Source organism: Heteronotia binoei, chromosome 21, assembly GCF_032191835.1.
Source record: "Heteronotia binoei isolate CCM8104 ecotype False Entrance Well chromosome 21, APGP_CSIRO_Hbin_v1, whole genome shotgun sequence".
NCBI lineage: Eukaryota > Metazoa > Chordata > Lepidosauria > Squamata > Gekkonidae > Heteronotia > Heteronotia binoei.
In genome coordinates this window covers 177,567,273-177,589,657 of record NC_083243.1, presented here as the reverse complement: position 1 = coordinate 177,589,657, position 22,385 = coordinate 177,567,273, and the positions used below count along the sequence as shown (strand labels likewise).

At 46.4% G+C, this 22,385-nt stretch overlaps 1 protein-coding gene across 1 annotated transcript; it reads right to left on the bottom strand.

Annotated features, from left to right (window-relative positions):
• Positions 1 to 379: 379 nt before the first annotated feature.
• Positions 380 to 18,138, bottom strand: AAMP (angio associated migratory cell protein). Its single transcript, XM_060261522.1, has 11 exons — positions 17,442 to 18,138; positions 15,780 to 15,914; positions 14,645 to 14,764; positions 12,461 to 12,600; positions 8,350 to 8,494; positions 7,396 to 7,479; positions 6,759 to 6,874; positions 5,431 to 5,534; positions 3,498 to 3,588; positions 2,223 to 2,377; positions 380 to 1,191 (listed from the first exon to the last, which is right to left on the bottom strand). The coding sequence occupies exons 1-11, from the start codon at positions 17,572 to 17,574 to the stop codon at positions 1,116 to 1,118; spliced, it is 1,299 nt and encodes a 432-aa protein (XP_060117505.1). The 5' UTR covers positions 17,575 to 18,138; the 3' UTR covers positions 380 to 1,115.
• Positions 18,139 to 22,385: the final 4,247 nt, after the last annotated feature.

The window sequence follows — 22,385 nt, the reverse complement described above, 5'->3', positions numbered from 1 at the left end:
CCCCAAGAAGCTTCTTGCGATTTCTTCCAGTTAGCAGTGAGGAAGAAGGTGACAGAACAAGGAAGAGAAAACCAAGAGGGGACCTGCTTTGTAACCACCCAGATCCATCATGGTATAAAATACTACACAGAACAGGCTGTATAGAATAGCTGCCCTTACATTTATGTTTTTGGCTGCCCAAAGGGTAAGGCTTCCTACACAGTAAAACCACCACCACGGAATACTGCATACTGGAACAGAGAGAGAGAGATAGATAAACCAGTTGATAGAGGGAAAGGGGCTACTTCCTTTGTGCTATGCCAGCATTCGTTTTCTTTTAGCAGCAAGTCTACCAAGCAGAGGGAGGCCCTACAGCTTCGAGACCAATCAAACAGTGAAATTGGCAGGGGTTTTTTTTTATTATTGCATTACAGTGTAATCTGACAGTCCAGGCAAGATTGATTATCTGATCAAGTATTGGGGGTGGGGGAACTGATCTAATGCCCAACCCTGGGCGATACATTAAACCACCCTTAAACTGATTTCCCTAGGATAGTGCATCAGAACTTGGGCACAAATGAGACCTTTTAACTCCCTGTCACATGACTTTCTTGAACCAATGTTCAAGACAAAGGTTTTTAACAAGAGGAGGACATTTTTGTCCATTTCTGTAGCTGCAAAGCAATCTACCAGACAAAGTGTATAGGTTGAAGTGCGGAAGGAAATCCCTCCGATTACCAGGACTTCGAATCCCGTTAAACAAATGGAGAGCCCTAGCTGAACCTGGAAAAGATTTGTGGGTATCTTTCTATTTGGCATGGCCACACCTTCCTCACAACTGTCACACTGAATGGAGCTAGTGATCCGGTCCTACATCAGACATCATTTGCCTTGGGTGCTTTATGGCTGCACAATGTACTCCAGGCCCGCAGAATAACTTATATATTTTAAAAGTACAAAACTCCAGAAGTCAGGCCTGGAACCACCAGGGAATAGGGTGGCAAAGCTTTCTTCGCGTAAGGTTAGATGTCCCCTTAACTAACCCGCCACCCCACCACAGCCCCAGGGGTGCAGCTGCCAGCATCCACACAGGCCTCCTCCTTCACAGTGCCACCCGTAGCCCAACTGAGGCACTGTTAGCGGTCAGGCCGTTGTACACAGAACACCTTGGCTTGGTGATCCCCAGAAGTGGTGACCACAATGGAAGCATCTCTGCAAAGGTAAAAAAAAAAAACGGGGAGGGAGGGTTAAGCACGCAGGATGGAGACTAATCATGGCCAAAGCTCTTTTGCAGCTCAGTCCTACCCATGTTTATTCAGAGGCAAGCCCCGAACTGATTTCAAGGGGCCCACTTCTAAGCAAGAGTGTAAAGTATCACTGTCTTTTACAACTCCTTATGGGAAAGGAAATGCCAGTGAAATAATAACAATGCAATCCTCTACAGAGTTTAACTAGTCTTAAGGGCACGGATTTCAGTGGACTTACACAGGAGTTAATGCCCAGAATGGCATTATAAACCTGTGGAGAGCCAGTTTGGTGTAGTGGTTAAGTATGCAGACTCTTATCTGGGAGAACCGGGTTTGATTCCCCACTCCTCCACTTGCACCTGCTTTAATGGCCTTGGGTCAGCCATAGCTCTGGCAGAGGTTGTCCTTGAAAGGGCAGCTGCTGTGAGAGCCCTCTCCAGCCCCACCCACCTCATAGGGTGTCTGTTGTGGGGGAGGAAGGGAAAGGAGATTGTAGGCCGCTCTGAGCCTCTGTCCTTGAAAGGGCAGCTGCTGTGAGAGCCCTCTCCAGCCCCACCCACCTCACAGGGTGTCTGTTGTGGGGGAGGAAGGAAAAGGAGATTGTGAGCCGCTCTGAGACTCTTCGGAGTGGAGGGCGGGATATAAATCCAATATCATCTTCTTCTTCTTCCCATTTTATAGCTCTGATCCCACAATCTGTCAGTAGAAAGTGGCAGCAGCTGCAGATCTTTCCCACAGTTACTCCATCCCTGCCCCGAACAGTAGCATTCCCTGCAGGACCTGCATGAACTATTATCCACTGGGGTGTGACTGCATGGAGGAGAGAGAAGGGGGCAACATTCCCCTCCTAACCCTGTCATCTCAGCATGAGCTCCTTATAACTCACTGATCCAACCTGCTTATCCCAGGGCTTCTCTTCCCTGCCAGCAGCCCCTGCAAGGCCTCTGAGCACCCAGAATCTTCCCCTCCAACTTACTTCTTGCTCCAGGCACTCACTTGTTCAAAGCAAAGTCCAAGATTTCAGCCGAGTGGCCTCGATACTCGCTGATCAGCTTGCCAGAACGTGCATCCCAGAGATACACGGCACCATCCAGGCTACAAGTGTAGACCACGGGCGAGTTCTCTTCCCACAGGAGCTGCACAATCCCTGACTGCAGATAAGTAAGTAAGTAAGTAAAATTTTATTTATATCCCGCCCTCCCCCGCCAAGCAGGCTCAGGGCGGCTAACAACAGCAAAATAACAATACATTTAACAAAACATTAAATTAACCCCAAACCGATTAATACATTAGTTAAAACAGTTACTAAGTCTAAAAACATTAAGTTAAATCTGACAGTACCATTATTAATCGACGCTATGCCTGTCAATTTGTGTAATGATGGCGGATCTCCAGACTGGACCATTTCGATGTTTCTTTGTGGACTTGGTCAGCCGTTCATGAATGCCTGTTTGAAAAGGGTGGTCTTGCAGGCCCTGCGGAACTGATCAAGGTTCCGCAGGGCCCGCACCTCCTCTGGGAGTTGATTCCACAAACATGGGGCCGCGGTAGAGAAGGCCAGTGCATAAAGAGGGGAACGGTTAGCACCGGGGACATCTGCGTTCCCATCAACTCAGAGTGGAGCCGAGTCTTACCATATGGTCCCTCAGATATGAGGATTATTAGATAGTTTCCTTCAGGCATGTTTCAACAGTCTATAGACTTGTCATTTTAAACCCCTGACTGAACACCAAGCTTGATCTGTCTCCACTGAAATATTCGCTATCAAAGTTTGCACAGTGCAGGAAATAGGACAGCTTAGAGAAGAAAGGCTACGAGGGATTATACAGAGCTGAATGGAATGATGCCTCCCCCACCCCCATCACCAATTGACTCTGGCTAGGCAAATGGAACAAGACATGGTTCTATGGGAAAGATTGCATGGGGCCCAGAGGGAAAGATCTGTATACAGCTAAAGCCAAAACTCCTTTGTCTTCCCCACTCCAAACTCTAGTTTCTGCTGTGCAATCAGTAAGAATCAGAAATGTACCAGCAGGTATCTACCAGTTCCTTTCTTGACATGACTGCTCTGGAACTGGTTGCTGAAGTGCCAGCCTGGCAGCATTTATGACTTCCACAAGGTACCCATTCGGGGCTCAATGTAAGCAGCAGAGCTACAAGGCAATGGTGTGGAATGACAGCTACTGAGAACAGCGGCACTCTTTAATTGCTGGGCTTCTCTCAGACAACACACTGCCCCCTGGTGGTTGCTCTTAGGATATTCTCCATTACCTCGTGTTGACATTTGTGCCTCAGGGTTTGAGTGGAGAGATCATAAATAGCCAAGGTCCCATCCAGGTAGCCAACAGCTGCCAATGGCATTCTACAATAGCAAGGGTAGGATAATTATTTTATTACATGCCACCTATCCCGTTCTTATCCAGTCCGTCTGCCAAGGAGATCAAAGTGGCATACACAGTTCTCCTGTCCTCCATTTTGCCTTCACAACCCTGTGAAGTGGTTTAGGCAGGGAGAGAGTGTGGTTGGTCCAAGCTTATGCAGTGACCTGCAAAGTTCAGTGGGAAACTGAACCTTGGTTTTGCTGGCTCTAGTCCGGCATCCTAAGACACTCAGCCGGTGCCTGTCTTATGGAGAAATGGCTGGTACAGACTGAGGTAGTTGGTTTTAACCCTTAATGAGAACCATACTTGCACCAGATTTCTCTTGTTCACTCAACATCTTCACCATGTTTCAAGTTCTCTTTTACTTGGTTTCCCCTCAGAGTTTTAAAAAAATATTTTGCGTGCGTGTCTGCACCTGGAAGTCATGGCAACTACTGGTAACTGACCCCAACTAGAAGGGTGGAGGATATTCAGAGAGGTAACTGAATAAAAGCCTGCACCTGTCTTCTGGTGAGAGCCAGTTTGGTGTAGTGGTTAAGTGCTTGGACTCTTATCTGGGAGAACCGGGTTTGATTCCCCACTCCTCCACTTGCACCTGCTGGCATGGCCTTGGGTCAGCCATAGCCCTGGCAGAGGTTGTCCTTGAAAGGGCAGCTGCTGGGAGAGCCCTCTCCAGCCCCACCCACCTCACAGGGTGTCTGTTGTGGGGGAGGAAGGGAAAGGAGATGGTAGGCCGCTCTGAGACTGTCCTTGAAAGGGCAGCTGCTGTGAGAGCCCTCTCAGCCCCCCCCCACCTCACAGGGTGTCTGTTGTGGGGGATGAAGGGAAAGGAGATTGTAGGCCGCTCTGAGCCTCTGTCCTTGAAAGGGCAGCTGCTGGGAGAGCCCTCTCCAGCCCCACCCACCTCACAGGGTGTCTGTTGTGGGGGAGGAAGGGAAAGGAGATGGTAGGCCGCTCTGAGACTGTCCTTGAAAGGGCAGCTGCTGTGAGAGCCCTCTCAGCCCCCCCCCACCTCACAGGGTGTCTGTTGTGGGGGAGGAAGGGAAAGGAGATTGTAGGCCGCTCTGAGCCTCTGTCCTTGAAAGGGCAGCTGCTGTGAGAGCCCTCTCCAGCCCCACCCACCTCACAGGGTGTCTGTTGTGCGGGAGGGAGATAAAGGAGATTGTAGGCCGCTCTGAGCCTCTGTTCTTGAAAGGGCAGCCACTGTGAGAGCCCTCTCAGCCCCACCCACCTCACAGGGTGTCTGTTGTGGGGGAGGAAGGTAAAGGAGATTGTGGGCCGCTCGGAGCCTCTGTCCTTGAAAGGGCAGCTCCTGTGAGAACCCTCTAAGCCCCACCCACCTCACAGGGTGTCTGTTGTGGGGGAGGGAGATAAAAGGAGATTGTGAGCTGCTCTGAGTGGAGGGCGGGATATAAATCCAATGTCGTTGTCATCTTTTCTTCTCCTCAACTGATGGCATTCCCAACAGCCTCCCATACAAGTACTTGCCAGAGTTCCCCCTTATTAGCTTCCGAGATCTGACGAGATCGGGCTTACCTAAGCTATTCAGGTCAGGGCTCACTCAAATTAGGTATTATAGTTACATGGATGTTAGCTTATCATAACTGACACCTAAGAGATAGGATTATAAAAATAACAAAATGAAAAGAGCCGGTATTCCTAGTGCATTGAGCTGTCTGGTGAGAACAAAAGTCTGGCCTCTTTGCTAAAGGAGTTGTCTAATACTGCACTAAGTTACCCTTCACCAGGTCCACAAATCCCAAAGTCAACCATCTTTATGAAGTCCACAAAGAGACCTCCCCCCTCCACCCCCCGATACTCACACGCTGCAGAAGCCCAGGGACTCAACTGAGTTGGATTCAGCTTCCTCTGATTTGCCTGATGAAGGCTTGGGGACATTGCTCTCTGCTCTGAACTCAAAGACAACCTGCAGCAGAGAAAGAGCCAATATCAGTATCAAAAGCATCAGCACACTGTCAGAGATACTATGGAGGGAGTACTGGCCAAGTGCAAAGACAAGATCGATCTCTCCTCTGTGAGGGTGTTCTTATAACCCAGCATACTCTGGTCTATTGGTCCCATGTAGCTGGCATAACTTTTCAAGCAATAGGGATCCAGCTTATATTATGTTAATGTACTGCATTACCATCTATAACAGTATTAACGAATAGCCAGTGTAGTAGACTAGGACGTGGAAGATGTAGGTCCAAATCCCTGTTCCACCATTTTGGGTGAACTTGAACCAGCCATACACCTTCCCAGTCTAACTGACTTCAGGTTTGTCTTTAGGATAAAATGGGGAAGGAAGAACCACATATGCCACCGCGAGCTCCTTGTAGGAAGAGTGGGATAAAAATGTACCAGACAGATGACAAAACATCTGCTCAACGTTCCAATTTTAAAGAGATGAACTTTTAAAACAGAGTAAGTGTAGGAACTGGGTTGTTTCAACTCTGTAAGCATGGTAGAAGAACAGGATCCGTTTACTGGGTTCGATCACAAGAACTGTGAACAGAACTCTTCCTGCCACAGCCCCACACCCCTTTACCATGAAAGGTTAGGGGATTCTTGGGAACAGTGCAAGATGAGGAACAGGAAGACAATAGCCGAAAAGGGAAATTCACAGAAATTACATGGATTCCTTATGGGAGCGGAAGCATTTCAAACAGTGAGTGGAAAGCCCGGATCTAACCCTTTCTTTATTGAAGCAGACAATGAGATCTGTTCTCCCAAGAGGGTTTAAAAAAAAAAAAGTTTAAAAATAGAGATCAGCCAAGAATGCCATGCCCAGAGCAGACAATGGAAGAGTAACACAACCACCACATATATGATCTAACATAGCCCCAAATAACTACGCGCAAATCAAAGCCAGAAAAAAAAGATCGAGCGGGAAAAGATGCAGGATAGCAAAAAAGATCTTTTGTAGAAACTACAGTATATAGTGGTTTGACTTTTGGTGCTTTCTCCTGCCAAAGTAATGCTATTTTCTGGAAAAAAAAAAGAACAGTCCAGAAGACTAGAAAAGCTAGCAGCCAACAAAACTATGAGCTAAACAGGCAATGCGTTGGTCACGGGAAAGAATAAGGAGAGTTTTCCCCCACCCTTCCAGTTGAAAAAATCCCCTGGTTTAGGAGAAAAAGAAGGCACTAACCTTGCCAGTTGCAGAGTTCACTAACTTGGCATGGCAGTCAACGGAGCCCGTAAGAACTAGGCTGCCATCCTTATTACTGGCCACACAAGTCAAAGGCCCCTGGTGCCCATCTTGACCTGGCAGAATTTGGTAAAAAGAAGCTGTCACACAACAGAACATACCTAAGCAAGTGCAAAACTCCGCAAAGAGCTGCAGCCCACATCCTCCATCACCCTCTAGTTCTGTCGGCGCCTTGACCCATAATGCCCTGTTACTCTCGGGTAGGAGTACAATGCCTACAAGAGCTCTCCTGTATCCTATTGCCCACCCAGATAAAGATCAACTCATTTGGTTGCACTCCAGCTGAGGCTCCTCAGCCTGAAGAAGAGGACTAAGCACAGAGAAGTCCTGAATAAAAAGGCAAATGAGGTATCTATTTTTTAGCTGCAGTGGCCTGATAAGTATCTCAGGATTCCCTACATTCCTTGGAATCCGCACACATCCCTAGAAAGAAGCTGCTTCCTGCCTTTATAATTTTCTCTGATGCAAGAGCTATGATAGTTGGATGAAAGCCACCCTACTCAGCAATGAAGTAATCACTTCTGATTTTTGACAATAAATGGAAACAGGCAAGGACAGGGAGTGAAACCTTTGGTACCTTTTAAGACATGCAGTGAGCTGCCTTGCTTCAGATCCCAGAAGCGCACAGTCCCATCTTCATAACCAACCACAGCTCTCTTCCCTGTATTGAACATCTTGTGTTAGTCAATCTAAGACAACTTTTAATCTTCTTCCCCAAAGTCCTTCTCAACTCCTAAACGATACCTTGCCACCCCTAACAACATAGGAAAACCAAGGGTGTCCTTGGAAGGACAAAGCCTCACAGTACTCCTCCCACTACGCATTTCATTTATGTTACTGATTATTCCATCTTTCTCACTGGGACTCAAGGTGGATTACACAGAGTGAGTCAATATAATCCACAGGACAGGACATCTAATAAAGAACGCAATAAGATCTCTATTGTAGAAATTTGGAACCAACCAGAAATCTGAAAACCGAACTGAAGCACAACACAGGTATTAACATGATGCATTAAACAGTAGAATCCTGCCTGCAGTAACAGGCAGTATGAATTATACGTATTAGAAGAAGATATTGGATTTATATCCCGCCCTCCACTCCGAAGAGTCTCAGAGCGGCTCACAATCTCCTTTACCTTCCTCCCCCACAACAAACACCCTGTGAGGTGGGTGGGGCTGGAGAGGGCTCTCACAGCAGCTGCCCTTTCAAGGACAACCTCTGCCAGAGCTATGGCTGACCCAAGGCCATTCCAGCAGGTGCAAGTGGAGGAGTGGGGAATCAAACCCGGTTCTCCCAGATAAGAGTCCGCACACTTCACCACTACACCAAAGTGGCTCCCGAGTTGCCTTCTAAACCATTTTGTTCAATGCAACTCTATCACCTCTGTAGAAAAGCCCTCCAGAACAACTCAGCTTTGCCTAGCTTTTAGAAAGCCAAGAGAGTAGTAGCCTTCTTGACCTCCTTAGGCATTTCCACCCCTGTACCAATTCTGCAAACCCATCTCCACATCTCAGGCCCCGTTTCTCACCATCAGGGAGGATATGGCCACAAGTGGCTGGACAGTTTGGCCCTTGAAACGTCTTGCAGTCTCCGCCAGGGATCTTCCACATCCAAGAAATGCCATCAGCTGTGCCAGCTAGGAGGATGTGGGCCTGAGGATGCCACTCCATCCACTGAGGTCGAAGAAGAAAGAAAAGTCAGACGGGGAGATGAACAAAATGTTACAGATCTAAATGCTGAGGCATGTAAGGAACAAATTCCTGCCCAAACAATTGAGCTGCTTGAAACTGCTCCAATAGCTTAGACCTCAATATATTTAATAAGAAGAAATACTTAACATACAAATAGTTCTTTAGATAAACAGCACTTCCAAGAAACTATATAACGTGTTTTCCCAGTAATTCTTACGGCAACCCTGTGAGTAAGGTCAGTATCTTTCTCACACTACAAATAAGTGAAAGGGGCTGAGAAATACTGACTTACTTAAAATTACCAAGGCAACCGACGGCCAAGGCAAAATTTCACCTTGGGCCTTAGTATTCCCCCCCACACACACCTTTCCACCACCACTTTGCTTTGAAGTGCAGCCTGTGATATGAGTTTGGATACCACGTCAATGCCATGTGACTCTGTAAATATCTGAATGGCTGTGACGAAACTGAAGCCACTTTACAAGAACTGCTAAGTAAACAGCCTTGCCGCTGCAATGAACCCTCACCAAAAAGCTGTACTCTAAGATGTGTTTATTTCCTAACGTGAAACATTTGTCAGTGCTGGCGCAAAAATGGTTCCAAATGGAACCTCACAATCTCAGAGCCACCACGCAGGACACTTACTTTAAAGTAAACAGGCTTCTTCCTTCAGGATCGCTATAGACAACTGTTAATGCTATTAATCCACCAAGTATCTGTCGTGAAAAGGCCTTCTGTCCTTGGCCTTTTAATGAGTCCTGAGCCCCAAATCAGGCTCTATGGCCTAGGGTGTGTAAATCCTTAGCAGGTGGGGAGGGTCCCTTTAAGATCCAGGTTGCTGGGCAAAAGTGCCTTTAACTCCCTTCACCTGCAGAGATGTTAACTGGGCCTTTGTGGAACTGGGGAAAACGTTACACCTGGCCTTAATTGCTTTGACAGCAAATAACCTAATGGAACTGTCAAAATCTAAGAGCTGTCAAGTCATCCGGTAATTAGATCCCAGTTCCCATTGGTGGTCTGGAATACCTATGGAGGCCAGGGATCCTATAAGAAGGTACCAGCGGAAGGTTTGAGTGCAGGCTTGCTGCCCGTCACTCCCTCTGGCTATTCTTCAACGATGACAAAGTGTTGTCGGCTGGAGAAGTAAGGCTGTCGTCCCACACATGGTAAATTTCTGCCTGTCCAATTATTGTTTAGTTAGTTATTTGTATGATTTTTTTTAATTTTCTGTATTACACTACCTTAATGTTTATATTTTCAAACACCTGATTGCTTTTTGTTTCCTTAATAAAAAGCCTTAACCTTTTTCTAGCACTATTTCTGTGTGTTGCGCATTAGAGTTCTCTAGGGATTCAGTGACCTTAGACCATGGCTACGTTTCTGTCCAACCAACTTTTGGGGGGGTTGCAGCCTGCAATTGGCCTTCCTTGCAGGGCTACTGGTTTTATCCCTAGTAGAGTCAGGTGGGTTCTCCTTTTTCCCCTCCTGGGTTTTGACTGTAAAGGAATGGTGGCAGACTACTGAAAGGCTGTGTGTTATATCAGCTTGTATTTCCCTAAATAGCTCCCTGACTGGGCAAAAGCCAATTTTTTTCTGGCTTTTATTCAGGTTAGCTATACCAAGGAGAGGGTCAGCTGGGGTGGTGGGAACTGAGAGCTCTGTGCCATCTAGACTGGTGGGCTCAAACCAGGTCTGCGTGTGGTGGGGGAGACCTCCAAGCTCCTGCCCCATGGTTTAAACTGCAGTATAATGGAGTAAAAAAAAAAATTCAGCAATCTTGGATATTTCCCAAAATCCCAATACCATACTAATATTGAGATTCAGGAATACTGGGGAATATTGATATTTGGGAGGTTCAATATACCCATCCCCCAAATACTGATTTTTTAATGGTGCACACCCCTAGAACTATTTTCCATGGGCCTGCTTTAGAATTTGAACTCTTCCAAATAACAATATTTCTATAATACAAGGCCTGCCTTGCTGGCTAGACGAAGAGGTCCCAATTAATCCAGCACTTTCCTGAACAGTGGCTGGCCAGACAAGCCTCAGAAGTTCACTAACAAGGTATGTTAGAGGCAGCCACCTCAGAATCTTGCAAGCAGAGGTACATTGGCCCTGAAATACAAAGGTTTCCATGGATTTGTTAAACTCTTAAGTAATATCCTCACCCTGACCACTTGTGAGTCCAAAGGAAGTTTTTGGAATGCACTGGCAGTACTTCTTAAAAGCAACAAAGTGAACAAAAACTCACTGAGGCCGAAATTCATTACTTCAACCTATTGCATAATTTGGAACATCTGCAGACAGCAGGCGTGTGACTGACATATCATGGCCAGCTAGTGGGTCACAGTATTAAACTGTGGCACATCCTTATTAAGCTCCAAACTCAATAAATTAGCAACCCTTCTTTGCAAAAGGAAAATGGTCCCTTCTAGCACTAAAGCCAGTTCGGTGTAGTGGTTAAGTGTGCGGACTCTTATCTGGGAGAACTGGGTTTGATTCCCCACTCCTCCACTTGCACCTGCTAGCATGGCCTTGGGTCAGCCATAGCTCTGGCAGAGGTTGTCCTTGAAAGGGCAGCTGCTGTGAGAGCCCTCTCAGGCCCACCCACCTCACAGGGTGTCTGTTTTGGGGGAGGAAGGTAAAGGAGATTGTGAGCCGCTCTGAGTCTCTGTCCTTCAAAGGGCAGCTGCTGGGAGAGCCCTCTCCAGCCCCACCCACCTCACAGGGTGTCTGTTTTGGGGGAGGGAGATAAAGGAGATTGTAGGCCGTTCTGAGCCGCTGTCCTTGAAAGGGCAGCTGCTGTGAGAGCCCTCTCAGCCCCACCCACCTCACAGGATGTCTCTTGTGGGGGAAGGAAGATAAAGGAGATTGTAGGCAGCTCTGAGCCTCTGTCCTTGAAAGGGCAGCTGCTGTGAGAACCCTCTCCAGCCCCACCCACCTCACAGGGTGTCTGTTGTGGGGGAGGAAGGGAAAGGAGATTGTAGGCCGCTCTGAGCCTCTGTTCTTGAAAGGGCAGCTGCTGTGAGAGCCCTCTCCAGCCCCACCCACCTCACAGGGTGTCTGTTGTGGGGGAGGAAGATAAAGGAGATTGTAGGCCGCTCTGAGCCTCTATCCTTGAAAGGGCAGCTGCTGTGAGAGCCCTCTCCAGCCCCACCCACCTCACAGGGTGTCTGTTGTGGGGGAGGAAGGTAAAGGAGATTGTAGGCCGCTCTGAGCCTCTGTCCTTCAAAGGGCAGCTGCTGGGAGAGCCCTCTCCAGCCCCACCCACCTCACAGGGTGTCTGTTGTGGGGGAGGGAGATAAAGGAGATTGTGAGCCGCTCTGAGCCTCTGTCCTTCAAAGGGCAGCTGCTGGGAGAGCCTTCTCCAGCCCCACCCACCTCACAGGGTGTCTGTTGTGGGGGAGGGAGATAAAGGAGATTGTGAGCCACTCTGAGACTCTTCAGAGTGGAGGGCAGGATATAAATCCAATATCATCATCATCATCATCATCTTCTTCTAGATTACTAGCCAATTAAGCCTGCATTACCAACTTCAATTTTCTTTTAAGCTTCTTTCCAGCTTTCTTTTAAGCTTCTTTCCAGTTCAAGAGTTGAGGAAGCCTGTTTCAATGTATCTGAAGAAAAGTGCATGCACACAAAAAGCTTAAACCTAATTAAACTTTATAGGTCTTAAAGGTCCCACTGGACTCAAGCTTTGTTCTGTTGCTTCAGACCAGCATGGCTACACACCTGAATCTGTCAGTTCTATTAACGATCTTTTGTTTTGGTTCAAGGGGAGCCATTCAGATTCAGGAAGCATTTTCCTGTTTTCTGCCCGGTTTTGGTCTTCTGGCTAGTTCTCAGTGAAGCTGATCAAGGATGCTGTGGCTTCTCAATGGGGCGTGAGCAGTATCTTTTCACAGTGAAACTTGAGCCCTAGAATTTACAGAACTCATCCCTCACCTCCAAGTCACCCACTTCAAAAGACCAGACTTCCTCTTTGGTGTCCACCCGCCATACTTTGATCAGTCCACTCATGTCACCTGTGGCCACGAAGGTGGAGTCATGGCTGAAACCAGCACAAGTGACAGAGTCTTTGTGACCTAGGAATAACGAAGGAAAAGAGATCAAGGTTTGTGTACATGGGCTATTTAACACAATTAACTGTTGCCAAAATACAACAGATTCTCAGGATTCAGCAGATCAAGGCAATAACTCAAGACTTTTGTACTCGGTAACTGCCCTGATACTCCTGGCTAATCCTTTCTCATCCAAACGACATGTCAACAGCTCCTCCTACATTTTACCTACAATGTGGAAACAGTGTCTAAGAGACATGAGTTGTGCCAGTTCAAACCTGTTCTCTGCCGTGGATTCAAGAGGTCAATCTGAGAGAGGTCACTATAATGGATAACACAACAAAAAATGCAAGCTAGTGACCAATTTTACTAAGTATATAGAAATCAGTCCAAATGTCCAAAACATGTATATTCAAATCCCAAAGTAGAGTGGTGACAAGCCAATCGATTAAGTACTTGTTTCTTTCCAGTCTTCATCAGACCACTAAGAAAATATTATACAAAAATATTAGAAGGCCATTCAGACACCACCAACCCTCTTCCAGTGAAAAAGTATATCATACTTACATATTGATTCAATTATATGGATTTTTTACACAATTTTCAAAAAAGAGGGATGCAGAGCATCTCCAGCAGTGATTTCACATCCGCTACAGCTCAGTATGTGGCTTCTTGCGCACCCTAATGGTGCAACTAACATGTTTAAAAAGGCAAAACATCTCATTTACAACTGCCATTGCACAAACCTCTTAAAGGTAAAGTAACATATTTCTAATGCAACATACTAAAAGACACAAACACCAAACTATATCACAGCAGATACAACATACAAATTACGTACGGCACTCATGTAATAAAGACGACCATTCATAAAAAACAGTTGAATTGCATTTCTCCATATGGACTGAATATGATGAATGATTTGACACGTTTTTTATGAATGGTCTTTATAACACGAGTGCTGTGCATAATTTGCCTATGTGATAACATCATTTTGTATAAATTATGGGATCTGACATTCTTTGTATGGAATATTTTGTATGTTGTATCTGCTGTGATATAGCTTGTGGCGTTTGCGCCTTTTAGCATGCTGCGTTAGAAATATGTTACTTTGGACATTTGGACTGATTTCTATATACTTCTTAGTAAATTGGTCACTAGCTTGCATTTTTGGTTGTGAATTCCAGAGGTGGCATTAGGCTGTGTGTTCTCACAGCGTCATTCTCTAGTCTCCTTCCCCATCCCAATCCACTAGGACTTCTGTTTTAAAAGACTGCCTTAAAGATAATTGAGAATGTATGTAAAACATTTGGAGTTCTCTCAAATGCCACACAAATGCTAACGAGTTATCATCATCAGCCTTCTGTCTCAACTCCACCAGCCATGTCAACTTTTTTTCATGATACAAAAGATCACTCTGGCTTACATTCTTGGTCGGTGGAATCATTCACACATGATAAGTCTTTTAAAAAACTCTTTCAGTGCCGAAAAATAGAGGATATACAGTCAGGTGACATGGGAAACAGCATCCATTGAACATATGAACATACGAAGCTGCCTTCTACTGAATCAGACCCTTGGTCCATCAAAGTCAGTATTGTCTTCTCAGACTGGCAGCAGCTCTCCAGGGTCTCAAGCTGAGGTTTTTCACACCTATTTGCCTGGACCCTTTTTTGGAGATGCCTGGGATTGAACCTTGGACCTTCTGCTTCCCAAGCAGATGCTCTACCACTGAGCTATCGTCCCTCCCCATTGTTACTTCCTACCATTCAAATTTCAGACACACCATGGGTGCTCAACCAGGTAGCCTTGGGCAATCACACATACTCGGCATAAACCACCTCACAGGGTTGTTGTAAAGATAAAGTGGAAGAGAGGCAAACAATGTAAGCTGTTTGGGGTCTCCACTGTACAGAAAGGTGGAGTATAAATGAAAGAAATATAGAGTAATTTCATTCTGATATACAGAGAAGTAGCTGGCTAAAACTACTTTCTGCTACCGATACAAGCCAAATATGGCAATGAATGTTATAAGTCAGTAGTAAGTGGGAGAATAAGGATGGCTTACCTGAGCATTCAAAGAAGAGCTCGCCATCACTGAGGTGCCATACATAGGCCTTGTCATCTTCTCCACCTGTCACTGCCAACATGTTGGTCTTAGGATCAATGCTGACACAGAAAACAGAAGCTGCGGAGGACAAATAGAACATTCACTATGGACCACAAACACCTTGTCCTCATCCCTTCCTCCACCCCACCCCCCATTCAGTGCTATCCCCAAGAGTCAAGGCTGGCAATGTTTGTCCTCGCCCGCTGTGCAAACTTCTCCCCTTGGCCTTAAAAGGCCAGCATGTCTTCATGGAAAGAAAGGAGTGCTCTAATGGTGTTGCACTCATAGCAGCTCATCCTCTTTTCACTTCAGAAGCCTACTGGCCTTAGAATGGCAGAAGGAAGTCATTGCAAAGAGCAGCAGTCCCAACTTGGGCAATTCAGTAGAAGAAGAAGAAGAAGATATTGGATTTATATCCCGCCCTCCACTCCAAAGAGTCTCAGAGCGGCTCACAATCTCCTTTCCCTTCCCCCCCCACAACAGACACCCTGTGAGGTGGGTGGGGCTGGAGAGGGCTCTCACAGCAGCTGCCCTTTCAAGGACAACCCCTGCCAGAGCTATGGCTGACCCAAGGCCATGCCAGCAGGTGCAAGTGGAGGAGTGGGGAATCAAACCTGGTTCTCCCAGATAAGAGACTGCACACTTAACCACTACACGAAACTGGCTACACCAAGTAGCAGTAATACAAGTCAGTAATCCTGGTTTAAAATTGCCAGGGCCAGGTGCCCAAGTAAGGAATGAGGAATTTGATATTTGTCTCTCACTGAACATAAAAAACATAAGTGGCAAATTCCATGGCTGGACTGACACTTTTCCAAATGAATCTATTTTGTGAACCCAAAGTTAGTCTTGGGCAGCAGTAAGCATTATGCTACATAAGAACCATTTTAAGAGTGAGAGACACACAATCCCAGCAAAAGTACATGTAGCACTCAATCCCCATTTCCCAAATTCAAGTTCCATTTTGACACATTCTCCATAAGGAGGACAAAATCCCTCGCCAGTTTCCAAACAGAAAGAGAAGGCATGAGCATCTTCTAGGGAAACCAGACAGTACCAGAAGAGGGCAATTTCCTTCTCTAAGCTAGCTCACCTGTATGCTTTGAAAATGTGACCTCACTATCATCTTGTGCCTCCATGCCTTCCTCCACCCCCTCATCTTCCTCCTCAGTCTCCCAAGCAACTTCTTCTTCTAAGTCCACATCTTCCATCTCATTGGCCAGATCATCTGTGGCAAGGAAACAAGCAGAATCTGAAACAATTCAGGAACATGTATTCCTTATTTATTTACATTATTATTGTCTACTTTTCTCATTGGGACACCAGGCCGATCACACAGAATAAGTCTATACAATCAACAGATGGGACAAAGCGATGGGATTTGTATAGCAGAAACTTGGAACCAACCAAACACCTGAAAATACAACTGAAGCAAAGCACATGTATTAACATGATACAAAAATTGCATAATAGTACGCTACTTACAACAGGCAGCGTGAGCTAAACACAAGAGTACACACACCACAATCCCTAACCAAGTGTCTTTTTTAAAACTCTTTCGCTACAGTATAGCCCTATTATCTATGTAGGAAAGCTCTCCTGAATACTTCAGTTCTGCAACGTTTACAGAAGGCCAGAAGAGAGGGAGCCCTCCTGACCTTGTCAAGTAGGCCATTCCTTAAGGTGGAAGTCGCAACAGAGAATGCATGCATATAGACAGTTGTTGATTTTGGCCCTTTGCAGGTTGCCACTTGCAAAAGGCCTTGCTCAGACAAGCAAAGCTGTTGTGGTGGAGCAGAGAGTAAAAGCAGTTGTCAGCCTCCAGGTGGCAGCTGGCAACCTCTGCTGTTACAATTCATCTCTGGACAACCAAGTTCAATTCTCCCAGAGAAAATGGCTGCTTTTTGGGGGGCAGACTCTATGGCATTATACATGGCTGAGGTCCCACCCCAAATCCCATCCTTCCCAGGCTGCAGCCCCAAATCTCCAAGTATTTCCCAATCTGGAGCTGGCAGCATGAGGGGCCAAAGCCACAATGGACTTTGTATGGAGTAGCCAGCACTTTTAAATTGAGCCCAGTAACCAATGGTCAGCTGATGGAGTGATTACAGAATGGCCATAACTGGTGTGTCTGTGTAGCACCCAGCAATAGCTGAGCTGTGGCTTTCTGCACCAGCTGCACTCTGCTTGTTGGTTTTGAGGGATGACTACTGGAAACTGTGTTACAGTAGTCTAGTCTCAACGTTACTGTGGCACAAACACAGGCGGCCAGATCAGCCACATCAAAGTGACGGGAGGGGGGGCATTTCCCAGGCTACACTAAGTTGGAAGAAAGCATTTTTGCAGCTGTGTGGCCTTGCTTCTGCAGCACTAATATTGGATTCAATAGGCTCTCAGAAAGGGTCTGCTGAACTGCATGCTTTCAACTTCAACAGAGTTAAAATACAAAACACACACACACACACACACACACACACATAGCCGCTAACAGAGGACTGCCAAGGCAGACTCTGCAACTGCATTCATCAAGAAACCACGTTTGCAAACTATTCAAACAACACTCCTATTTCCCCCTGGGTCCATCATGACATTAACCACGATCTGTCCGCTTTTCCCTTAGAAGTCAACCTAGCATATTAACTCCCCTCTCTAAATGCCCCAGTTCTCCTTTTGCCTTCTCCCCAGCACCCCCAATAAAAATCCATCCGATTGCAATCATCTCGGGTCCCAGATCTCCAGTGTCTTCCCCACTCACCAGGCTCGGGCGACTCCAGGTCCACCACTTCCACGAGCTCTTCTGCATCCCCGTCTCCCCCTGCCAGGAGCAGCAGAGCCGCTGACCCTTCTGCGACGGACCCCGACTCTGTCCCATCTCCGGACTCCGCCATGGCCGTCCCTGCTTAGCACTGCCACATGCGCCTACACCGAGGATAGGTGGAGTCAGAGGCGCGACGACAACCAATCACCGAACGGGCTTGGGTTCAGCTGCAGAGCCGCGTTGGGCTGAAGCAGCGCAACAGAGCGCAGAGTCCGGGGGGCACCTTGAAGACCAACACGGTTTTATCCTAGGTAGAGGCTGCAGTGAGCACGCCCACTTCTGGATTTTGATAAGACCGGCCAATCGGAGCTGTCAAAACAGCCTTTCTCATGCTAACTTTCCAGCCATTTAAGCGCTAGGCATGCAGGGAATTGTAGTTGGTCGCTTCCTGTGACTCAGCCGTTCGCTAGCGCCGGTTCAGGGTGTCTAAGGAAGGTCCCGGGAAATGTAGTCCGGCTGTTGTTAGAGCTGCCTGTCCTCGCGCTGCAGCTGGAGCGAAGATTCTGCCCGAGATGACGGCTGCGGGGCTTCGAGTCCTCGGTAGGCTGGGGAGTTTGGACGTCGAAGTTTTCTTGAGGGAGGTGGCTTTGCATGCAAAGCTGAAGGTTGTGAGCCTCTGTGCAGTTGCTTAGGAGTAAGCCCCGTTGAACTGCTTGGGGTTTGCTTGCGAGTCAGGAGAGCGCGGGAACTGGCTGCGCGGGAGAGCCAGTTTGGTGTAGTGGTGAAGTGTGCAGACTCTTATCTGGGAGAACCGGGTTTGATTCCCCACTCCTCCACTTGCACCTGCTAGCATGGCCTTGGGTCAGCCATAGCTCTGGCAGAGGTTGTCCTTGAAAGGGCAGCTGCTGTGTGAGCCCTCTCCAGCCCCACCCTCCTCACAAGGTGTCTGTTGTGGGGGAGGAAGAGAGCCAGTTTGGTGTAGTGGTGAAGTGTGCGGACTCTTATCTGGGAGAACTGGGTTTGATTCCCCACTCCTCCACTTGCACCTGCTGGCATGGCCTTGGGTCAGCCATAGCTCTGGCAGAGGTTGTCCTTGAAAGGGCAGCTGCTGTGAGAGTCCTCTCCAGCCCCACCCACCTCACAGGGTGTCTGTTGTGGGGGAGGAAGGTAAAGGAGATTGTGAGCCGCTCTGAGACTCTTCGGAGTGGAGGGCGGGATATAAATCCAATATCATCATCTTCTTCTTCTTCTTTCATGAGAAGCCTGCAGCTTATATTGAGTAGGAGGCGACGGTGAGATGTAGGCCTGCTAGAAGAGGGGATGGGTTGCTATTGTTACTGAAGAGTGAAGACCATGGCAGGAGGATGGGCTTTCCTTCTATCAAGCACATTTTGTTAGACTTCCCTTAAAGGGTTGTATTATTTGTGTGTTCACTACAGTCATGTGACGTAGGTTGTAAGCCTTTGTACAGTTACTTAGGAGTAAGCCCCATTGAACTGCTTGGGGTTTGGTTGCGAGTCAGAAGAGCGCGGAAACTAGCTTTCATGAGAAGCCTGCAGCTTATATTGAGTAGGAGGCGATGGTGAGATGTAGGCCTGCTAGACGAGGGAATGGGTTGTTATTGTTACTGAAGAGTGAAGACCATGGCAGGAGGGAGGGGCTTTCCTTCTATCAGTCACATTTTGTTAGTCCTCCCTTAAAGGGTTGTATTATATGTGTGTTCACTACAGTCATGTGACATAGGTTACACTGAGCGTGAATGACTAAGGTTACCCGGTAAGCTTTTTGGCAAAATGGGAATCTGAACCCAGATCGTCACCTGACATTCCAACCACCACACCACACTGTTGCTATAATCCTTAAAAGCAGAACGTATGCTAATCTGTTATTGCTTCTCCCCATTGGCCACTGTGACTAATATAGCCTGCAACTCTGAGACCCCTATGACTGAGATAGTTGTACAGAAGGCAACTTGATATATCAATGGTAGGATGGGGAGAAGCTGCATGTGCAGAATTTATTCCATAGGTACCGTTTTCATTTGCATCTGATCTTCCCACTCACCTTCCTGCCAGCTTCCAGGCATATTAGAAATCTATTCACAATATGTTCACAATCACAATGTGAATTAGTTCCTGATAATACAGTCCAATCCTAGACATGCTGATTTTGGAATAAACCTCACCGAACTCTAAGGCAAATATACCTTGGATAGGATTGTTAGTCTAATGAGAGTGAAGATTCCTTCCTCTCAGTGCTTATTTATCATTGGCATATGTGAATCAGAATATTGATTCACATTAGCAGTTTAAGTTTGGGGCTTGGAATTAGTGGATCTAAACCAGGGGACCTGTCAAGACTTACAGGGGGCATCTCATTTTCCCCTTGCCTGCTGTTTCTTCTTTCCTTTTCCTTGAAAGCCCTACAGCTCCTCCCTTGCTTCCTTCTGTCTTTCTCACCAACCAGCCAGCATATCTGCCTTCAGCTTTCCATCCCTCCCTTGGCATCTTCTTCCTGGGAAAACTCTGGCCAAGTTGCATGGTGCTGACTGAGCTGGGCTCAGTTGCAAGGCGGGGAATCTGCAAGGAAATAAAAACTAAAGAGAAACCATGTTGGATCAGGCCAATGGTCATCCAGTCCCAACAGTGTCCAAAACCCAGGTGCCATCAGGAGGTCCACTAGGAGGCCAGAACTCCAGAAGCCCTCCCACTGTTGCCCCCCAAGCACCAAGAATACAGAGCATCACTGCTTCAGACATTGTGTTCCCCCTGTATGTTGTGGCTAATAGCCACTCACGGGCCTCTGCTCATACATTTATCCAATCCCCTCTTGAAGATTTCTGTGCTTGTAGCCACCACCACTCCCTGCAGCAGTGAATTCCATGTGTTAGTTACTCTGGGTGAAAAATACTTCCTTTTATCTGTTCTAAGCCTACTGTTCATTAATTTCATGGAATGCCCACCAGTTTTTGTACTGAGAGAAAGGGAGAAAAGTTCTTCTTTCTCTGCCCTCTCTATCCTATGCATAATTTTGTAAAACTCTTAACATGTCATCTCTCAATCATTGTTTCTCCAAGCTAAAAAGTTCTTTCTTCGTAGGAAAGGTGTTCCATCCCCTTAATCATTTTTAGTTGCTTTTTTCTGCACCTTTTCCAATGCTATATCTTTAAAAAAAAAAGAATCCATGCTGATTCTTCCTCAATAGCTTTTGTTCATCAATGTGTCTACTAATTCTGTCTTTAATAATGGATTCCACCAATATACCTGGTATCAACGTTAGACTGACCGGCCTGTAATTTTCAGATATCTGCTGGAACCTCTTAAAAAAATGGGGACTATATTAGCTACCTTTCATTCCTCGGGAATGGAGGCAGGTTTTAGTAATAGGTTGCATATTTTTATCAGGAGAGCCACAGGTTCACATTTGAGTTTGTCCAGAACTCTTGGAAGTATGCTACCTGAGTCTGGTGATCTGTCAGTTTTTAATTTGTCCATCAGTCATAGGACCTCCTCTCTTGTCACCTCAATCTCAGGTCTTTGACACCCTGCCTGAAATTGGTGGTTCTGGAGTGAGCAGGCACCTCCCATCTTCCAGTGAAGACATAGGCAAAAAATAAATTCAGCTTCTCTTCTGTTTCCCTGTTAGCCATTAGTAATTCTCTTATCCCTGGGTCATCCAAGGGCCCCACCACCTCCCTGGCAGGTTTTCTGCTTCCAGTGTATTGAAAGAAATTTTTATTGTTGATCTTTATATTTTTTTGCAGTATGTTTCTCATAATTCTTTTTTGCCTGTCTAATCACTGACTTATATTTTATTTGCCTCACTTGGACTAGCCTTTCACAAGCCCCCTCATTTGAGAGGTTACTCCTTCTAAAATTAAATGTGAGCAACTCCCTATTTACATAATGCTAAACTTCCATCTCTCACCAGCTCTTGAGCATTATCTAGGTCTTTACCAGGTCTTAGGTCATTACCGGGTCTTGAGCATTAGATAGGGCCAAGTCCTCTGGTAGGTTCTGTGACCATCTGCTCCATGCACAGTCATTGAGAGCGACTTGAATACATATTGATCCAATCAATGTTTGAGCAGTTAAAATCACCGATTATGACACAGTTATTTCATTTAGCTGCTCTCCTTAATTGTTTTGCTGTTTTTAAATCATCCTCTAACACTAGGGTGGCCAAACATATTGTGCGGCTCTTGGAGGTTGAGGAGGAACTTAATGCAAGCTTACTCTCAAGTAAGTGTGCTTAGCATCAGGACTTCAGTCAGCCTCTAAGCACTTACCCATAGGTAGGTGACTATTTCTTCTGAGTGTGAAGCGGGAAAGGAAGGGGAAACAGACAGGTTTGCAAGCTCTTCACCTGGAGACCTAGAGCAGGGAGACCTAGAGCCAATGGAGACACTGGAAGGAGGGACAGAATTAAAGAGGGTGGCACAGGGTTCTCTCTTAGTTGTAGGAGCTGTATTTACTAACCTTGGTGTCAAGGCAAAAGAGATGCAAACAGCGGTCATTGATTTATATGGTACATGTGTGTTTCCTTCTCCCACTGATGCCAAAAAATAATTCCCTAACATTTCACTATGCTGGTCTTATAGGGACTGTTATTCCCAACTTTTTTTTTAAAGTCTCTTAGCATGGTTGTGTTGTAAAGAGCATACACATGTATTTTATCTTTCTATGCAAATAAAGTACTAAGAGTAGGGCTTTTTTGTAGAAAAGGCTTAGCAGAAACTCATTTGCATTTTAAGCCACACCCCCTGCCACCAAGCCAGCCAGAACTGTGTTCCTGTGTGTTTCTGCTAAAAAAAAAGCTCTGGTTTTAATATGTGTAATATTTGTTCATGTCTTGTGGCTCTCAAACATCTGACATTTATTTTGTGTTGCTCTTATGTTACACAAGTTTGGCCCCCCCTGCTCTAACCTTTGAACTGGTGAG

Excerpts from the sequence above, each read along its gene's own strand:
- AAMP (XM_060261522.1), bottom strand. The coding sequence starts at position 17,574 with ATGGCGGAGTCCGGAGATGGGACAGAGTCGGGGTCCGTCGCAGAAGGG. Across the intron at positions 15,915-17,441 it reads CCTGGAGTCGCCCGAGCCTG|ATGATCTGGCCAATGAGATG; the intron begins GTGAGTGGGGAA and ends TCCTTGCCACAG. Across the intron at positions 12,601-14,644 it reads GCTCTTCTTTGAATGCTCAG|GTCACAAAGACTCTGTCACT; the intron begins GTAAGCCATCCT and ends CGTTATTCCTAG.